Consider the following 22,178-nt stretch of genomic DNA (forward strand, 5'->3'; position numbering starts at 1 on the left):
ATTGTATAATTGCTAATCTGTATCCAACAGTTAATACCAACAAAAATTCTATATATTTGTATAGGAAATATTTAAAATATTTAAATATAAATAGTTTAAAATTTCCTGTAAATGTTAAAAATATTCCGATATTTGAAAAAAATAATTGTTTAAATATTAATGTATATGGATACGAAAACAAACTAATTTATCCGATTTATATAACCAAATTTCAATTTGAAAAAGAAATAAATTTGTTATTATATAAATCTCATTATTTTTTAATTAGAAATTTTAATAGACTAATGTCTGAGAAATTTTTGCCAAGAAAATTTTGCAAAAGATGTTTAAATGGTTTTGAAAGAGAATGTACTTTAAATGAGCATCTCAAATTTTGTTCTAATCATAAATATCAAAAAGTATCCACCCCGAAAGGAAAAGAAGCAATCACCAAATTTCATTCTCATGAAAAATCATTATTTCACCCAATCTGCATATTTGCAGATTTTGAATCAATTTTGGAAAAGGTTTCTTCTAATGAAATAAATCCTAAAGAAAGTTTTACTAAAATCGTTGAAATTCATAAACCTATATGTTATTCGATTATAATTATTGAAAATGAGGATAAAATAATATATGCTAATTTTTATTGTGGTGATAATGCTGTTAATAATTTTTTAATTGATATTCAAAACCAATTGAATAATTTGTTAAGTAAAATAAGTCATAATGTTGAAATTAATTTAAATACTGTTACTAATAATTCAAGACATTTATGTCATATTTGTAATGAAAAATTTGATGATGATGATATCCGTGTAATGGACCACGATCATCAAACAGGCTGTTTTCGAGGGTGGGCTCATAATAAATGCAATTTAAATTATAGACTAAAACCGTTTATTCCAATTATATTGCACAATTTTTCTGGTTATGATTCGCATTTAATTTTTAAAAATATACCTTCTAAATTATTTTCAAAAATTAGTATTATTCCAATAAATTCAGAAAAATTTACGACATTTTCATTAGATTATTTTAAATTTATTGACAGTTATCAATTTTTAAATTCTTCTCTCTCTGTTTTAACCGATAATTTAAAAAATGCGAATTATAATTTTCCAATTTTTAATCATTTTTTTCGTCATTACAAATATAGAGAATTATTAAAAAGAAAAGGAATTTTTCCATATTCCTATTTTAAAAACAAAGAAATATTAGATGAAATACAGCTACCCCCAAAAAAATGTTTTTATAACGAATTATCAGGAGAAAATATTACAGATGATGATTATAATCATGCTCAATTAGTTTGGAAAAAATTTCGCTGTGAAACTTTCAGGGACTATTTAAAATTATATCAATATGTTGATACCATATTATTAGCAGATATATTCCAAAATTTTAGAAAATTAAGTTTAACATATTATAATTTAGATCCTGTATATTTTATAACAACACCTGATTTAACATGGAATTGTGGTTTAAAAATGACAAAAATTGAATTAGAATTATTTAATGATCTTGATATGTATTTATTTATTGAAAGTGGAATGAGGGGGGGAGTAAGTTTAGCAGGGAAAAGATTTGCGCAAGCTAATAATCCATTAATACCCGAAACATATGATAAAAATCAACCTCATAATTATATTCTGTCAATAGATGCAAATAATCTTTATGGGTTTGTAATGAGCGCATACTTACCCGTAAATAATTTTAGATGGCTTCACAAAGATGAAATAGATGCTTTAGACATAACTAATATATCTGATGAAAATAGCATAGGATATATCTTAGAAGTTGATTTAAAATATCCCGAATATATTCATGACCGACACGATAATTTGCCGCTAGCTGTTGAACACACTGCCATTCCGTATGATTTATTATCTAATTATCAAAAAACAGTACTAGATAAATTAAATTTAAAATATACTAATAGTAAAAAATTAATTCCTACTCTTTTTGATAAAACAAACTATGTGGTTCATTATAGAAATTTAAAATTTTATCTAGAAGAGGGCCTGATAGTAACTAAAATTCATAGAGTATTGGCATTTTGTCAAAGTGCATGGCTTAAAAAATATATATATTTTAATAATAAAAAAAGACAAGAATCAACTAATGATTTTGACAAATCATTTTTTAAATTAATGAATAATAGTTTTTTTGGAAAAACATGTCAAAATGTAAGAAAGCGTATTAACTTAAAAGCAGCTACAACATTAAATCAATATCGCCGATATCTATCTAAACCGTCTGTAGAACAATTTCAAATTATAAATGATAATCTTACAATTTTTAAAATGAAGAAACCTAATTTATGCTTAGACAAACCTATTTATATAGGTTTTTGTGTATTAGAATTAAGCAAATTACATATGTATGAAACATTTTATAAAGTATTTAAAAACAGATATGGTGAAAACGTACATTTATTATATACCGACACAGATTCATTAACACTTCAAATTTATACAAAAGATATTTATGAGGATTTTAAATCATTCCCTGATATTTTTGATTTTAGTAACTATCCTAAAACTCACAAATTATATAATGAAATGAACAAAAATAAATTAGGATATTTTAAAGATGAAACACTTTCGAAACCAATAATTGAATTTTGTTCTTTAAAACCAAAGATGTATTCTTATATTTTTGATAAACAAAATAAAAAAACCGCTAAAGGTATTAAAAAATCTGTTATAAAAACATTTAATCACGATAAATATAAAGAAGTTTTATTCAACACAGAGCTATTAAGACATCAACAATATGGAATTAAAAGCAAAAATCATGTAGTAACAACATACCTGCAGAACAAAATTTCGCTTTCTCCATTTTATGATAAAAAATTCATTCAAGATAATGGAATAGATGTGGTATCGTTCGGTCATTACAGCTTCTACTCTTGATTCTTACAGATTTTTGGATATCATCATCATCATCTCCACAATACGGATTTTTAATAGTAGGTAAACGAAAACATAGTTATGTAATACATAGTGTTTGTAATAAAACTTATGTATGTTTAAAGCAAGCATGTAATAAAGCAGCATCATTAAAACTGTCTAAGAATAAAACATATGAATGTAAATTTTTTGTAATAAATGATAAAATAACATTACCAATATATGACAAATATTTTACAAGATGTGACTGTATGAAATGTAATAAATAATTTTGTATCTGCTAATATATGTACTCAATTTGAATAATGTTATCCATTTAAATATGTATTCAATTTGAATAATAATGTATTCTATTGTGATATCCATATAATAAAATGTTATTAATATGAATAATGTATCGTATTATGTAATTAATTAAATAAATATTTCTTAACAAAAAAACAATTTTGTTTCTTTATAGACAATACTCAACTGCTAATTGATTGGGGGGATTCATCATTTTCACCATTAGAAGAAAATAATATTCGTCATTTAAGAAATTATATTGACTGGGATATCATCAGTCAACGAAACGATTTATCTCTCACATTCATTTCTGAATTCGCTGATAAGTTAAATTGGGAAATCCTATGGAAAAACTATATATTCTCTACTTCATTTATTGAAAAACATATTAAATATGCAAAATGGGATTTAATTTGCGAATATCAGGTGTTAGATGAATCATTCTTAACCAACTTTTCACAATATCTTGATTGGAATAAAGTCGCTGAATTTCAAATTCTTTCAGATAATTTTATTAGGCGATACATACATAAGTTTGATATAAAAAAAATTTTAAAATACCAACGATTAAAAACTATGACTTTACGCATATTAAAAGATTATCTAAACTGGAATTATGTTTCTCGTTACCAAATACTTGACCAGCAATTTATAGACGACTTCCAAAATGAACTTTCTTGGTATTACATCTTAAAATATCAGAAAATAGACCGCGAATATATTGTCAACAATCACGAAAATTTATTACTCCACTTACTTGCAGAAATGTGTCATGTTTTAGATAAAGTAAATGAAAAAACTGGAAAAGCTTAAATAAAATAAAAAAATTTCAAAAAATAATTTTGTTTGGTGTTATATTATTTCATACAATTGTCATGTTTTAATTTTCTCAGATATTAAAACATTTAATAATTAATACAAAAACTTTGCATTAATGTTAAAATAAAATTAATTCAAATTTGTAAAAACATTTAATAATTAATACAGAAACTTTGTTTTAAAGTTAAAATAAAATTAATTTCATTCAAATTTGTGATTAGAAAATTAATTTTGTGATCAGTGCTACTCAAATCACTACTACTAATGTATTGTTAATTTAAATAATAACCCGCGGCGCCCCTAGTGGCCCTTCTAGGCATACCGTTACAGATATACTGACACGCGACCAATGGCTTATATAAGGGATGAGCAACACGCGGCCCGTTAAACATGTTTATGCGGTTTGCCAAGCATTTCTAAAATTGAGTTTATTTTATCGACTTTCTCCCATCAGTATATTGTTATAAAATTAATTATAATAAAATGGTAGTACAGTACATACTAAACCGAAACAATTTTCTGTGACGAGTTACTCACTTGTCGGCGACTTGTTCAAACATGCAATACGAACGCGCCGCGTTTGTGCTTGCTTGTGTTTGCTTCTGTCACACAATCAGTCAGACTGGTAAGCTGTTAACTAGCAATTTTAGGAATTCTTGTGTTTCTTGAAAGGCGGGAGTGCAATATTATTGTCATAAAAGTAATATTAGAGTTTTTTGATTGAAAATTAAGTTTTCATACAAATTTTTTTAACTTTCAAATTTTTAATCCGTAATAGCATGTCGGAAAAGCAAACAAAAAAAACGGAAGGTTGCGGATGAGCACAGGCATTTCCAAGAAAAGTGGAAATTTGATTATTTTTTCACTTTCGTCAAATATAAAGCTGTATGCTTAATATGCTCAGAGACTGTGTCGACATTAAAAGAATATAACATAAAAAGGCATTACGATACAAAACATGAACAACAATATAAAAACTTAACAGGACAACTCCGAATAGATAAGTTTAATCAAATGGAGGAAAAAAAATGAAACCCTTTGCGGATGGAGAGATGATAAAAGAATGTCTGACTACTGTTGCAGAAAAAGCATTTCCTGATAAAATAAATATTATTTCAAACATTAGTTTATCAAGATTCACCATTGCAAGGAGAATTGAAGACTTGTCCGAGAACATAGCAACAACGCTTCGTGAACGCATTGCAAAATTCGAATACTGTTCTTTGGCACTTGATAAGAGTTGCGATATTAGCGATACAGCACAACTGGCTATATTTTTACGTGGCATTGACACCAAATTTAATATTACCGAAAAATTGTGTTCACCGATTCCAATGCAATGGACTACAACCGGCAAAGACCTGTACGATGAACTAAAGTCTGTGTTGGAAAATTTTTCAATTTCATTAGAAAAGGTTATTGGTATATTGACAGATGGAGCACGAGCAATGTCAAGCATGGAGGTAGGAGTATCGGGAAGGCTATTTCAAGACATTAAGAAGGTCACAAGAAGGGAAATATTCGTTAATCACTGCATAATTCACCAGGAAAATTTGTGTGCGAAAAGATTGAGTTTGCCAAATGTCACAGTACCAATAATTAAACTAATCAATTTTATGAAGTCGCGCGTGTTAAATCACCGTGAATTTAAAGAATTCCTGAAAGGTTTAAAAACTGAATATGGCGACGTGGTTTTTAATACCGAAGTACGTTGGCTTAGTAGAGGTGCAATGCTGAAAAGAGTATACAACTTAGAAAGCGAAATACAATTGTTCTTGGATATGAAGGGATGTGCCTTTCCTCATTTTGGTAATAAAGAATGGATGTGCGATTTTGGGTTTCTTATCGACACGACTCAGCATCTCAATGATCTTAATGTGGAACTTCGAGGCAAAGGACAATTTATTCACAATTTGTAAGATAAAATTCGAGGCTTTGAGCGCAAATTAAAATTGTGGAAACAGCATCTTTTGCAGAATAATGTGTCTCACTTTCCACATTTAGAAAAAGAAAACGTTACTACTTCTCAAAAATATGCACAATATATAGACATTTTAATCAACGAATTTCAATTACGATTCCAAATGTTCAAAGCTGAGAAGACGGCGGTTTCCACGAAAATGTTTTCCTCGCCATTTAATATCGATGTGGATACAGTTCCCGAAGACTTTCAAATGGAAGTGATTGACATGCAGAATAATACCGATTTTAAAAAATGTATTTTTCTCAGTAAACATCGAAAATTTTTATAAATCTTATGTGAGCCCTGAAAAATTTTTGCTTTTGACGAAAAATGCAAAGAAAATGATGTCTCTGTTCGGAAGTACGTATGTAGGCGAACAATTATTTTCAACCATGAAATTAATCAAAAATGACCACCGATCATAACTGAGTGATGCACGATTAGAAAGCTGCGTACGTGTAGCTACCTCATCAATTCCAACTGATATTGATCCGCTTGTATCGAAAAAACAGTGTCAAATTTCTCATTAAAAATTTTAAGTAAATTCGTTTTTCTGTTCTTTTTTTGTTTGATTTTATTTTGCATTAATATTTGTATATGAAATCTTTACTTTTTTTAGATTTTATATTTTTTTATTCTAATGTTTATTATAAATAATATTTTGTAAATTATTAATAAGTGTTACTTTATGTGCGACCCGCCAAAAAATTTTAAAATTTAAATTGGCCCGTTGATTAAAAAGGTTGCTTACCCCTGGCTTATATTATTAGATGTATTACACAAATGTTTAATACTACCTAAATGGGAGTTTGTTTAGTTATAATTAACGTAATCCGTAATATAAACCCATGGCATTTTCACGAGTTTCATGAAACATAACAACTGAATTGGAAAATCACCTTTGAATATGCTACTGAAAATTAATACACAATAAAAAGCATAAGAAGCAACAAGCCTTAATTTTAGTTGTTATCCGTACAGAAAGTATATTGATTTTTGGATTTCATTAAAGTTATCACAGACTCAGTAATATTTAAATTTTTAATTTAACGCAAAAATAATGATTTCGTTAATTAAATAAAATCTCATAGCCGGAAAATTTAGGCAACTATATGCTAGATTTGTTTTATATCCTTTTCGTTAATAACAAACAGATTTCGTTTCGAACATTTTGTTTTTCGAGCTTCTGTTCTTTTCGTTACAATTGATATTGTTTGATTATTTTATCATTTTAAAATCGTTATAAATCAAAATCACTTCACAATACTTGTTTCTTATTTACTTAACAAGGCCTTTTTTAGTTTTAATAACCAATCAAATATTTATTCTTTCTTATTTATAATACTTATTAATCTATATATATATATAAATGAGGATATCTGTATGTTTGTTCTCTATGGACACCTAACTCATACAACCAATTGCTACAAAACTCGGCAGTCACGTTAACATACTCCTAACTTAAATAGTATCGTGCAACCCACCCAAGTATATCGATTGAAATTACATACATCTCAATTTTACTTTTTACACATATACATTTTTATATTACATTCTCTTTACATACTAATCCTAATTCTAACTAATGAAATGTCTAATATTATTATTAATATTAATTTAATAATTTTAATTTTTTTCTTTTTCTCGCCATAAATAAAGTTTTCACTTTAAATTTTTTTCTCATGCAATCTTTAAAGTGCGTTTTTAATATTAAGTAATTGTCTCATATTAATGTAGTAACTTCTCTTCGTTTTTCTTGTCAAATTTTTTCAATTCCTCTTCATTTTCTGATGCATTACTGCAAAAGTATAATTATACGTTTTCTTATATTTTCATAAATTATATCAAACATATTTTAATAACTGTAACTTAAATCGATTATATTTTCTAAAATATTCATTAATAATTTCTTACTTCACAATGGTATCATTCAAAGGAATACTTTTGGTCTCGCGTAAAGGCAAAATGCACAAACCAGAGGTAACAGTCAATACTCCTACTAACACGAAGGGAATGCTCCAATTTACCTTTTCACTCTGTAACAAATACAATAACATTATAATGTAAACTAGTATAAATAACTTCACTTTCATTTTTAATATTTGATAAGTCGTACAAGATCTTTCATAAAAGGTGCAGCGATTGATCCGAGTCTCGAAACAGTAGAACACGATCCAAAACCCACGTTACGAACTACAGTAGGATATAATTCTAAAGTAAATCCATAAATTATGTTTATTGTAATCGCTATACACGATCTGCAGAGCACTACGAAGACAATCCTCAGCCATAGAAGATCTGTTTAAAAATCATAATGTTGTAAATCAATATAAAATGAAAGAGCCAAAACGTTTCAAAACAAAACTATTCTCTCGTATTGTTAATACCAAAAGTAAGTTTAATGATTAGTATGATTAATTTCAGGTTTACCGTTTGGAACGGCTATTATGAGTAACGATGTAATGCCCACTGAAAAGAATCCAAACATCAAAATACGTCTTCTTCCAAAGCGAGGTAAAATGATGTTCAATACGGCAGAAACGCAAGCTTGCAATAAGGAAAATAAAAGAAAAAGAAGAAAGATGTTTCCTCCTGTAATATCCGCATTCAAAACTAATGCGTAGAGGTCGAATATTATCACAAACCTGAAACAAATTAAAGAGTTTCATGTGTATAATAAATTAAGATAAGTTTTAACAAAAGAAGTTCACGTATTGGTTTGTGTTTACTCCATTTTTATAAAAAAATGTTTTATTAATTAATAGAAAGAATGATTAAATAGTACATTGTAATATACATAAATTAAATTTTGACAGATGGATAACAATTCATTGCTTTTTGAAATTAAAAATATAATCAGAATTATCCCTTATCAATGAAAAATTACTTAATATGTCAATAAATACAAAATGGTTACCATAAGATGTACATGATGAAAGTAATTTTGCGTAACGTTCTATTTCTGAACAAATGAAAAAAGTTAAATTTTCTCCTCTTGTCATTCTGTAACAGAAAAATCACATACAACATCATATTTAGTATAAAATATTTTCGTATACATTAACTATTGTACACGTTTATTCTAAACTATGAGAAGTCCGACCAATGGCTGATCCAGAAGAGTCAAAAAAGTCTTTCACGTGTTAATAAAAATATCCCTGTATGTATATATATAAATGAATAATTTAATATTATGTACAAAAAGATTGTATTATGAATGATTCAATAAACCATATTGAAACTATTTTTTTTTTTTAAATTACTAAAGATAATCACATAAAACAAAATCTGTCACTACCAATAACAAATATTAAAGAAAACGACCGTTTTCGGCCTTCTCCAAGACTTACATCCGATTTTTCAAACGAATTTTGAATTGAATCGTTGGAACGATAATATTCGAAAAAATAATGTTAAATTACGAATAACATGTAACGTAAGTGAACAAGTAAAGCTCGAAAATGTATGACCCTGTTCACACATATCTTCTTATGACGTACAGAATGAATTAATATAAATTAACTTTGCCCAAATTTTTCATAAAGAGACCTCCATTCATGCGATATTGTATAGCAGTCTTTAAAATTAACATACTTTACGGTCAGGCTGGCTGTATATACAGTAGAGACTCGTTAATCTGAACCCCGGTAATCGGAATCGCCGGTAATCGGAACAATTATCAGTCGAACTGTGTGGTGCTAAATCGAACGTTTTTGATAGTAGATTTACTTCTAAAGTATAATTTTTATTTTTTTATAATCTTCAATATATTTATTTTGTTTGTACAAAATGTAGAAATAATTTTAACGATACGATAGTTTTCATTATTATTATAAAAATTTTCGTTACGGTTAAAATCGACGAAAATTCAACACGAAGCGACACGCAACGAAGAAAAATTTGAACATCGGACAGGTTAATATGTTTTTTTCGTACATAATTGGTAATCGGAACAAATCACTAATCTGAACAACCCCAGTCCCCAATTGATTCCGATTTTCGGTTCTCTACTGTATTTCTAAAGCTTTCAGGCTACAAATATGATCCGTTCGATAAGCGTGACTAATTGACTTGGTATTCCCCTGGTCAGCATTCACTTCCGAGTCAGTGGCGTACGTAAACAAGGCGGTGGTATGTCTGTTGTTTTTCATATCGTATTTATGCGCACGTACCTTTTTTCGTAATTACCGTTTAGTTGAACCAATATACACTAACATTCGTTGGAATCGATCATTCCTTACCGGTATACTGTAAACTTCTAGGATCCTGCTTCGATCTATCTTATCTTTCGCTTTGCGTAGCAACTTATATATTGTATCTGATCTCCTGTACTCGGTTTCTGGACTACCATGTCCAGCAATATCTTTGTGTAATAATTTCAAATGCCGATTGAACTGTACAGTGGTGCGCTTTTAGCCGGAAATGCTCTGCTGGCTTCTGTTAAAAGTAGGTTAGGTATTGGAAAAAGTATTCTAGGTATTAGTTATTTAATTTTGTACAACTAGGTAATTGAAGTAGGCGCCTAATAACCCACGTACAAGGTTATTTTATAGCCATGTTCTGCAGCTATATCTTCGATAGGTTGCAGTTCTAGCAAAGCGTCGTCCCTATTAGTGTGATGAGTGTGGGCCCGTTTAGTTAGAGTAGGGAATGCTGCGGACTCAATCGAAAAGAGGGTCAGAACAGTTTGCTGAGATAAACAGCGGTAATATTTTTTACTAATAGTTAAAGGTTTTGTTTTATGCCAATAAACTATTTTTCCATCAAAATTGCTAAAAACAACGCTTCGAAAATGAAAAGTACCAATTTTAATTTTATTTATTTATTTTGTGTTCATGAGAATCGATTAAGCCTTTTAGCTCTGACACAACAATATTAAAACGAAACTATTGCATCCCTTAGTTTCCATGAAAGACGTATTAAAATAATTATTTTTTTCATCAAAAAAATAATAATTAATTCATTAATAACTAATTATATATGCCGTTTTAACAATTCAAACACACCGTTGAAGACTTATTTATCAGACTTTAAAGTTTACTTTAATTTCGATATTTTTCACAAATATTTTTAAATCGTTATTCTATTATTTCAAAGCATCGTCATTTCGTGTAAAGCTCGACTTATTTATGATTAAAATCATTTTACCGTTACAATTTTCCAATAAAGTTCTCCAATAATTTCGGTTAAATCGTCGTGATGTCTTTTATTCTTCTGCATTATGTTACGAATAACCTCTTCGGCTTTACGTAGTCTACCGTGAGTTAGCAGCCATCTTGGAGACTCCGGTATAAAACTAATTCAAAACATATTTTTAATAAAATATAAAAACAATTAACACATTAAATAACCATTACCTGATAAATATGAGTGTGAGAATGGACGGCAAAGAGCAGCATAACTGAATATAAGTGGAATGTTTGAGAAACCAAGATACTCCGGTAATCATAAGCATCCCAATGCAATAGGCGAAACAGTTAATTATCCATGACCTTTTCTCTGTGTGTTGGTCCAACCACTTCCGTAACTATGCATAAAAGTCGTTTATTATTGTTTAAAAAAAAACAAAAACGACGGTATATACAATAAATATTTCATGTGAACTTTCAATTTAAATATATAATGTTCACTGGAAAATTTGCAAATGGTTTATCCACATTATTGCGTATTTATTTTACCGCAATTTTTATTAAATACACGTAATTTATTTGAATAAAGTGAAGATAATACAGTATACAGTAGAGAGTCGTTAATCCGTATCAATTGGGACTGCGGTTGTTCGGATAACTGCTTTTACCGATAACCGATTATGTTCGAGAAAATATATTAACCTCTCCGATGTTCAAATTTTTCTCTGTTGCGTGTCGTTTCGTGTTTAATTTTCGTCGATTTTAAGCTTAACGAAAATTTTTATAATAATAATCGAGGCTTTTGTATCATTAACAATTATTTCTTTATTTTGTACGAACAAGATAAACATATTGAAGAACATAAAAACATAATACTTATACTTTAGAAGTAAAACAAGTATCAAAAACGTTCGATTCCGCACGACACATTCCGACTGGAAAGCGTTCGGATAACCGACGATTCGGATAACCGGAATTTCGATTAACGACTCTCTACTGTATTAAGCATGAAGCACAAAGTCAAATTCACATTCTATTGTTACCATTCTATTAAGTGTATGAATTCAATTCATGACTTACCGTATACAATGTACGTTAGATGGGAAGCAGAAATTCCTGCAGAAAAGAAGAAACGAGATACAGTAAACATCCAGTAATATGGAGAAAACGAGCAAAGTATCCCGAAAGTAATGTGAAGCACGAGACCAGATATTATCACTGGTCTTCTTCCATATCTACGTAAATATTGATACAATTAATACATTGCTATAAAATGAAAACATTTTCATGAAAATCAAAATCAAAAGTTATGTAATTGTCTACTAGGATTAAGTTTATTAATAGAACGTATTGCACTGGTGTTTTCGTTTTTGCAACTGAGGAAGAAACCAAAACACCAGTGCAATACGTCCTATTAATAAGCTCAATCCTAGTAGACAATTATATAACGAATTGTAGAAAATGAAGACATAAAGGCGTATGAATTAACGAAATGAGAAGTTTTCATACCTATCGGATATCTGGCCAGATACGATACCGGCAACGAATAATCCCACGAAGTAAGAAGATCCAGCGACTGAACTCAACCAAGAACTTTCACAAACTAAATTCCACTAAAAATTTTAAACAAAATTAAACTTCAGATATACATTTAAGTAAAATCGTTTTATTATTACCTTTTCAATGACACTACTTCTGTATTGTGAATGATCGTATTCCCACGAACGACAAGGAATACTGGTAAAGTTCTTTTCATATTCCTCATCGTTAATATCGTATTCTTCACATCGACTATGTGTTATTCTGCCGTTTCTGATTTCCAGGGGTGCGCTGATATTTTTCCATTCTTCTACGGACATGTTGATGTATTTTGGTGTTCTCGCACACCAATAATTCACTTTGTACGCCAAGAATGGCCAATTTAAATTGCTCATTGCAAAGAGAGCAACACTCCATCCAAATATCCCGAATAAAATTTTTTGCCATCTTCCAAATGCACCGATAAGATCTGTAAAATCTTGAAATTGTTTCGATGTTTCCTACCAAAACATATAATTTTAGTATTTAACAGATGAGTCACTATGTAGTGTAGAGCAAAATAATGAAAGTATTCAATCTGTTATAATAATTTTTAAGCTGCAATTTGAAAAAATTATAGAACTATACCGTCTACCTTTTCCTAAGCTCGAGAAGTATGTTACATAGATGAAAGACGAGACCAGATATGAAAATCTTACGGAAAGCCTATAATTATATACAGAAAATTCTGCCTAATTGGGAAAAATCCGGACCTGACTACTTTGAAGCAATTATGCGGCTATCATAATTAAGCGAATTTTAATGAAACAAAAAAAATCTAAAGTAAAAACTGAAAAGAAAAGATAAAAATCATTTATTGAAAAATATGATTAACGTTTAATGTTAATACATATATGCAAATGAATTCAAGTTCAAAACTTTCTCATCAGGTCTCAACAGCGCCCGTGTTGAAGTCTGATGTGATTTACCGCATACATGCTTTTCGTTGTGTCGTTGCTAACCTGGTTAGCCACCAGCAATCACGTTCTTGCATCAAGCGTGGACCTCCGCAGTGCGTTCGTGATGTATGTTTCTGTCCTTATTTAAATATTTCTTTTATGACTTTTAAACTGTTGTAGAAGAAAATCCAAGCGCATTCGATACCTCGCTGATAGCGCGACCTATTATTCCTGCTCCAACAATTTATTTATAATGACAATAAATTTTTTATACGGCCTAATTAAACTCAGACATAACCTTCAAAAATCGTACCTATGGTGTCAAATGAAAATATTCTATCAGAAACATTTCCTCCATGGGTAGTAAGAAATAACATCGCGTGTGCTGCTGTCTCTAATTTTTGACACTTCGGTTTATACAACAACCATCAAATTATATGTAGATTGAAGCAAACTTTATATTCAAAATGTGTCATAAGTATTTCAAACACTAAATTAAATCTTCAAACAGACAGGCAAATAATGCCAGAACTTACGCATTGCTATAGTGAGATCTTAAAGTTTTTCGATTATAAGAATATACATCACATGCGGTAAATTAAACCTGGCATTCCGCCTCAAATTAGTACCGTATTATCTTGCCCCTGTTAATTATACTTTTTTTGTTATTAACCGAGTCGTGCTTGTCATTTATCTAACTTCTTTTCGGGGAAGTTATTTGAATTTCTATAACGTGACATACAGTTTTTTATATAGTAATCCGGTAATCCTGTCCATACGCTTCCAATATCTGATTTCCAATTTAATTCATTCATTCATTTAATTTATATAGAAATTTACATTATTTCGTTTCAATTGTCTATATAGAGTCGTAACTCTATAATCAAATCCAAATTCTACCCAATATTACATATGTCGTTTGCAACAATGAAAAAAAAAAAATTATCCTAATATTAATAAATATAATTCTTACTTCCATTTCAGGCGATCCGTTTCTCTCTTCTATTGTATCCATGGTGTTTATCATTAATGTCGTATAATATGAACGTAAAATATAATCCTACATAAAAATTAACAATAATATAGTTGACTTATTCCGAAATCGTGTCTTCTTTTAATTATTCTTTACTTAACAACTGAGTGCATGGGTGTGTAAGATATTTTTTAATAAAGAGTGATGTTAAAGATGTCTAGTGTCTACCTATGCACCCAGTTGTGAAGTAAAGAATATTAACATAATTTATCTATTTTGTCACTACCTATCAAAAAACGAAACAATTTCTTATTATCTATTGCCGTCATGGGTAAATGCTGCTCCGAGAGCCGCATTCGGCTCTTTTTGAGTTACGTGTGGCTCTTGCTGAAAGTGTTAATTTCTGTTTTTTATTATTGTTTTTACAATATTATTTTCATAATTTTGTGAAAATATGTTTGTTAAAAAAATTCAATATTTGTTTTATATTATATTTATATTATATAATAAAATCGCGCGTTTTATTATACTATCCGCTACAACAGTACAGAACTGCGGCTCCCATGCATTTTGCTAAACCTACATTTTGGCTTCCACTATACACTTGCTTGCCCACCCTGATCTATAATATACAACAGTTTGCAATAGGAAAAAAAAAGAAGAGTGTGAGTGATTAATTAAAATATCGGGTTGTAATAATAATTTATTCCCAGTTCTTAAGAACATCAGGAACAGTTGACTTTTTATTGTTGAAGTTTAACCAAAGTAAATCATTTATAAACGGTTTTATACACACGATTAGCGTGTAAGATTGTTAGTATTTTTAAATAAGTTTTTTACATTTCCAAAGTGTCATCGACCCCTTAAACTTTTATCTACCCCCGTACTTATTCTCTTGGGAAACCCTGCCATAAACAAAGCATTAATGTGTAATGATAATTTATAAAAGTTATAAATATTAAAACTATTCTTACTTAAGACAAGTATGAATCATATTTAAATTTATGGCTTGTAAAAATTATTAAACTGTTAACAATATAAGGTGTAAATTTCGGAATTATTTCAAAACGTAAACTATTCAATGAAACACAAGCTGTTTAATGGAGTACACTTTTAAATAAATAACAGACGATTGTAAATATTAATAAAAAGATTACAGTGTTGTTATATAAAAATGCATTTAGTTCGTAACTGCATTCTTAAAACACATAATAACAGATTTCTGTATGATCTGTATGAATTTAATGGAACTATAGACATTGAACCAATTGCTTGATTATACACTTTACAGATTAATTAAAATATATTTTATTAACCCCCTACGGTAGTATAAATAATATTGGTCCCTATTCTTACAAAATGTGTTTTTTTTGTGATAAAGCTTTCGAAAAATTTTATTTGTTGTATTCCTTGTATGTATTTAAATTAATTTTATATACTATACCAAAAAATGCATAATATATATATTAATACAATGAAAACATTTATTATTATTATTTATGTAAGTAAGTGAAAACAATAAGTAAACATTTTTTTCATTTTTTATGTATAGAAGTAAAAAATATTAGATATGAAATTCATCTATTTTTATTTTATGATTTAATATGAATTGCCATGTTTGAAAACATAGTTATTTGTATTTACGTGTTCAAAAATATTCTAAAATAATATGAAAGATATTACTACGTAGCATGATTTGAATCTTTAGAAAAATTTAGCGAAAATATAAAGTAAGTTCATTCTGTGGTTCTAGTGACTTCGTCTATTAACATTTCCACTTACATAAAACTTTTAATTTTACATTTACATGAAACACATAAATTTATTTCAATTATAAAAAATTGTTTTAGCAGAAACCCTAAACAATTATAAAACTATTTTCAATTATTATAAACTTTTTATAAAAAATTATTAAATATTCACAATAATAGTATTATACTATGCAGTATTATATTTTCCTGTATTACGTAAAGTAAAATTTAATTTTCGGACAAAAAAAAATAAATATTAAAATCTACTCGAAATGCAATAATTGCTGCATTACTTGCATGATTTATATAACATTCACGATTTCATTTAACACAGATTTAAAATACGATATGAAAACGATTAATTTTTTAAATGCCTTAAAGAAGAATTTTTTTATAAATTAAAATGCCTTTAAAAGAATTCTCTTTATAAATTAAAATGCCTTAAAGAGAATTTTCGTTATAAACTAAAATGCCTTAAAAAGAATTATCTTTATAAATTAAAATGCCTTAAAGAGAATTTTCGTTATAAACTAAAATGCTTTAAAGAGAATTTTGTTTATAAATTAAAATGCCTTAAAGAGAATTTTCTTTATAAATTAAAATGCCTTAAAAAGAATTTTCTTTATAAATTAAAATGCCTTAAAGAGAATTCTCTTTATAAATTAAAATGCCTTAAAGAGAATTTTCTTTATAAACTAAAATGCCTTAAAGAGAATTTTCTTTATAAATTAAAATGCCTTAAAGAGAATTTTCTTTATAAATTAAAATGCCTTAAAAAGAATTATCTTTATAAATTAAAATGCCTTAAAGAAAATTCTCTTTATAAACTAAAATGCCTTAAAAAAGTTTTCTTTATAAATTTAAATGCCTTAAAGAGAATTCTCTTTATAAATTAAAATGCCTTAAAGAGAATTTTCGTTATGAACTAAAATGCTTTAAAGAGAATTCTCTTTATAAACTAAAATGCCTTAAAAAGAATTTTCTTTATAAATTAAAATGCCTTAAAGAGAATTCTCTTTATAAACTAAAATGCCTTAAAGACAATTTTCTTTATAAATTAAAATGCCTTAAAGAAAATTCTCTTTATAAACTAAAATGCCTTAAAAATAATTTTCTTTATAAATTAAAATGCCTTAAAGAGAATGTTCTTTATAAACTAAAATGCTATAAAAAGAATTTCCTTTATAAATTAAAATGCCTTAAAGAGAATTTTCGTTATAAACTAAAATGCCTTAAAGAGAATTTTCTTTATAAACTAAAATGCCTTAAAAAGAATTATCTTTATAAATTAAAATGCCTTAAAGAAAATTCTCTTTATAAACTATGATGCCTTAAAAAAGTTTTCTTTATAAATTTAAATGCCTTAAAGAGAATTCTCTTTATAAATTAAAATGCCTTAAAGAGAATTTTCGTTATGAACTAAAATGCTTTAAAGAGAATTCTCTTTATAAACTAAAATGCCTTAAAAACAATTTTCTTTATAAATTAAAATGCCTTAAAGAGAATTCTCTTTATAAACTAAAATGCCTTAAAGACAATTTTCTTTATAAATTAAAATGCCTTAAAGAAAATTCTCTTTATAAACTAAAATGCCTTAAAAATAATTTTCTTTATAAATTAAAATGCCTTAAAGAGAATGTTCTTTATAAACTAAAATGCTATAAAAAGAATTTCCTTTATAAATTAAAATGCCTTAAAGAGAATTTTCGTTATAAACTAAAATGCCTTAAAGAGAATTTTCTTTATAAACTAAAATGCCTTAAAAAGAATTTTCTTTATAAATTAAAATGCCTTAAAGAAAATTCTCTTTATAAACTAAAATGCCTTAAAAAAATTATCTTTATAAATTAAAATGCTTTAAAGAGAATTTCTCTTTATAAATTAAAATGCCTTAAAAAGAGTTTTCTTTATAAATTTTAATGCCTTAAAGAGAATTCTCTTTATAAACTAAAATGCCTTATAGAGAATTTTCTTTATGAATTAAAATGCCTTAAAGAGAATTCTCTTTATAAATTAAATGCCTTAAAAAGAATTCTCTTTATAAACTAAAATGCCTTAAAAAAATTATCTTTATAAATTAAAATGCCTTAAAAAGAATTCTCTTTATAAACTAAAATGCTTTAAAGAGAATTTTCTTTATAAATTAAAATGCCTTAAAAAGAATTTTCTTTATAAATTAAAATGCCTTAAAAAAAATTTTCGTTATAAACTAAAATGCTTTAAAGAGTATTTTGTTAATAAATTAAAATTTTTTAAAGAGAATTTTCTTTATAAATTAAAATGCCTTAAAAAGAATTTTCTTTATAAATTAAAATGCCTTAAAGAAAATTTTCGTTTATAAACTAAAATGCTTTAAAGAGTAATTTTGTTTATAAATTAAAATGCCTTAAAGAGAATTTTCTTTATAAATTAAAATGCCTTAAAAAGAATTATCTTTATAAATTAAAATGCCTTAAAGAGAATTTTCTTTATAAATTAAAATGCCTTAAAAAGAATTTTCTTTATAAATTAAAATGCCTTAAAGAGAATTCTCTTTATAAACTAAAATGCCTTAAAAAGAATTTTCTTTATAAATTAAAATGCTTTAAAGAGAATTTTCTTTATAAACTAAAATGCCTTAAAAAGAATTTTCTTTATAAATTAAAATGCCTTAAAGAGAATTGTTCTTTATAAATTAAAATTCCTTAAAAAGAATTCTCTTTATAAATTAAAATGCCTTAAAGAGAATTTTCTTTATAAATTAAAATGCCTTAAAAAGAATTATCTTTATAAATTAAAATGCTTTAAAGAGAATTCTCTTTATAAACTAAAATGCCTTAAAAAGAGTTTTCTTTATAAATTAAAATTCCTTAAAGAGAATTCTCTTTATAAACTAAAATGCCTTAAAGAGAATTTTCTTTATAAATTAAAATGCCTTAAAGAGAATTTTCTTTATAAACTAAAATGCCTTAAAAAGAATTTTCTTTATAAACTAAAATGCCTTAAAGAGAATTTTTTTTATAGTTTGAAATACTTTAAAGAGACTTTTTTTAATATTTGGAAACAATTTCTTAGTTTAGTGATATCTTTGTTGTTATGAAAATAAAACTGACCTGATTATGACCGGAAATGTTGAAATTCTTCTAAAATTTGAATAAATAAATATGGGATAAATTAACAGAAGTATTTATAATACTTTAACGTAATAATACAATCCTTTGTCTTTATACCTTGTCTGATATTTACAGACGAAGTTGCTAATATGTCATTGTTCTTTCGAAACGTATAGTTTTAATTATAATTATTATTATTAAATAAAAGATCTTATGACGTATTTTTGACGTGTTACAACAATCTACATCTACTTATTAATAAAATCTAATATTGTAGTTGAGAGTAATTGCTTAAAATTCGATTGATACGAACATAACCTCGGGTTTCAATTTCCTTTTCAAGATTGAGGTGCACTTTCAATACGTATGCATATCACCTTAGATAATAACCAACAAACCTACAGAAATGTTATATATGTAAGTAATAATACGTACGTATGCAGCAAGTTTATTAGAAAATGTTATAAGTATACAATATCCACATTTAGGTTGTAGAAAAGTCACGTGGAACTTGTCAGCCAGAGTTTGACCACTCTTAATCATTGCAGGTTTAAAATATCATAGTTTGAGTTTTTAATTACTTTAAATGTGACTGCAACCTGATTTATAAAAGGAAAAATGATGTGCAAGTTTACTGAGTATGAACTTTTCTCTTGTCTCTTCATTGTTTTGGAGAAAAAATGTACATAATCTGCACTCTGGAGTGATTTGGTAATCTAGGGTGAATGCTAATTACCAGATAAGGTTGCGATGTTCGCTGCATATCTTTCATGGACTGGAGGCCATGTCTATGAATTCTAAAAGTCTTTGCTTTTTTCCAGCTGATTACTTAAACTGGGTGATGGTGTGCGTTTATGAATTCAACTGTAATACTCGACATATTCTGATATATTCCACTGATCATTTTGTTTGCTGAGGCGCGAATTGAAAAAAATCGTTTTATTTCATGAATTTGTTTATCTCACTAGGCAAGTTTTCTTTTTGTCGTCGAGATGTATTTTTCTAAACTTCAAAGAAAGTTGTAAAATTACATTTAATTTCTAAATTAGTTACTCATTTTTATAATACAAAACTTTTACTAACAACAAAATAAAAATAAAAATATTTATTAATCAAAAATTTCTTGTGGAGTTTCGTGATTATTCGGTGGAATACCGACGTACCACTTATTTGATTAACTTGTTTTGATATAAGAGAATGTACAGTATACCTCGATTTAAGTGCTTAAATCGAGGTATACTGTACATTTTTATATTTTTTATCGACTCGAATAATAGCCGAAGCTTTTACGATTTTCTTTTTAATTACTTTATGTTCCATTTTTATCGTCTATGCATGGTGCTGTTGTGGATGATACATTTAACAATATTTAATAGCGTTTTACAAACATAACAGTATTATGTAATCCGCAATAGTAAGGTTTCACAGCAAAAGAATATAAAAGACCATATCACGGAATCAATACCATTGCGATCTGGTATTGCAGAATAATTCGGGAGTGAACTGTTACTTTATTTACAGCAAAAGACAATCCAACTTATGAACAGTATATTAAACAATCTTCTTCACTACTGTAATAGATACGATTAAAAATGACGCTGTTAGTACCCACAGCGGCTGTACACATATTTGTAGTCAATAAAAGTAGTTCGATACAGGATACGTGTAGTATGTAATTTAAATACCATTTAATTTTAAGCTATAAATAAATAATGAGAAGTGCTGTTTACCAAGATTTTATTGTCTGAGTGATGTATATTTTATGGTAACTAAGAATTACACAATTAAAGATATATCATATCGATAAAGTAAATATTAATTGTAATGCTGTATGTACAGTACGTTCTTTTAAATGTATATATTCTAATCGGATTGGATAGATAAACATCATTTGTGTTTCAAAAATAAGGGGTAGTAAATAGTTCCTTAATGGAATGGAATTCTACCTCGCAATCAGATGTTAGAAACGTAAATAGCATTCGGGATGCTAATCATGGTTAGCCTGTTAATCAGGCACGAACCTGCAACCATTATCCAACCGGCCTGTACTGGACTAAAAAAAAATAGTATGGTAATTCAGAAAGAAAATGGAGTCTAAATGCTTGTATCGCTTTTTCAGGCCAATCTTTCCCGTAGCAGACATGTTATGTGGGATTGTGGTGTATCCTTGCAAATACATTTCGGTTAGCAAACGTAAGCGAAGAGTTTTGTTCGTTTATTCAGTATTCATTTAGATAATATTCGTTGCTCATTTTTGTATTGTAATTGATAGTAAACTTTCTGGATTCTTTAATTACAATGTAAATTTCTTTCGATGCAATCTAAAAAACAGAATATTACCTATTCTGTTTTTTACGTTGCGTCTACGTATCAATGCCCTCTTTGTCCAGATCACGTATTTGACCGCGTCACCCGCAAATGTTAAGTATTTTGTACTGGAAACAATATATGTCCGAAAAATTCCTATCAAAATATTTAGTTGGTTGGTTGGTTCACTTTTTTTGACACAAGAACCATACAGGCGACACTGCATTGTGGCAAATGGTAAAATTAGACAAAACTGAATATATATATCATATAAAATATTAATAAAAAAAAAAAAACATAAATCAGTACGAATAAACAAAACAACAAAATAAATAAAAGTAAATAATAAATAAATTATTAAATTTGTTTATAAATATTTGTGACTTTCAGAAAGTTTAATAATTTATCAAGGTTTGTCTTGGCCCAGAATCTTTTTAAAACTTGCATTTTCAAAATTCTGTCTACGAATCCTCTCAGAAGCAATGCAG

The 22,178-nt window shown here is 27.6% G+C and overlaps 1 protein-coding gene across 1 annotated transcript; it reads right to left on the reverse strand.

The window, feature by feature from the left end:
- Positions 1 to 7,620: 7,620 nt before the first annotated feature.
- Positions 7,621 to 11,434, reverse strand: LOC136989348 (solute carrier family 22 member 1-like). The gene is made up of 7 exons (XM_067287473.1): positions 11,319 to 11,434; positions 11,110 to 11,257; positions 8,879 to 8,964; positions 8,392 to 8,606; positions 8,078 to 8,259; positions 7,876 to 7,997; positions 7,621 to 7,759 (listed from the first exon to the last, which is right to left on the reverse strand). The coding sequence occupies exons 1-7, from the start codon at positions 11,414 to 11,416 to the stop codon at positions 7,690 to 7,692; spliced, it is 921 nt and encodes a 306-aa protein (XP_067143574.1). The 5' UTR covers positions 11,417 to 11,434; the 3' UTR covers positions 7,621 to 7,689.
- Positions 11,435 to 22,178: the final 10,744 nt, after the last annotated feature.

The sequence above is a fragment of the Centruroides vittatus genome, unplaced genomic scaffold (genome assembly GCF_030686945.1).
Source record: "Centruroides vittatus isolate TY-2023 unplaced genomic scaffold, ASM3068694v2 contig_1291, whole genome shotgun sequence".
NCBI lineage: Eukaryota > Metazoa > Arthropoda > Arachnida > Scorpiones > Buthidae > Centruroides > Centruroides vittatus.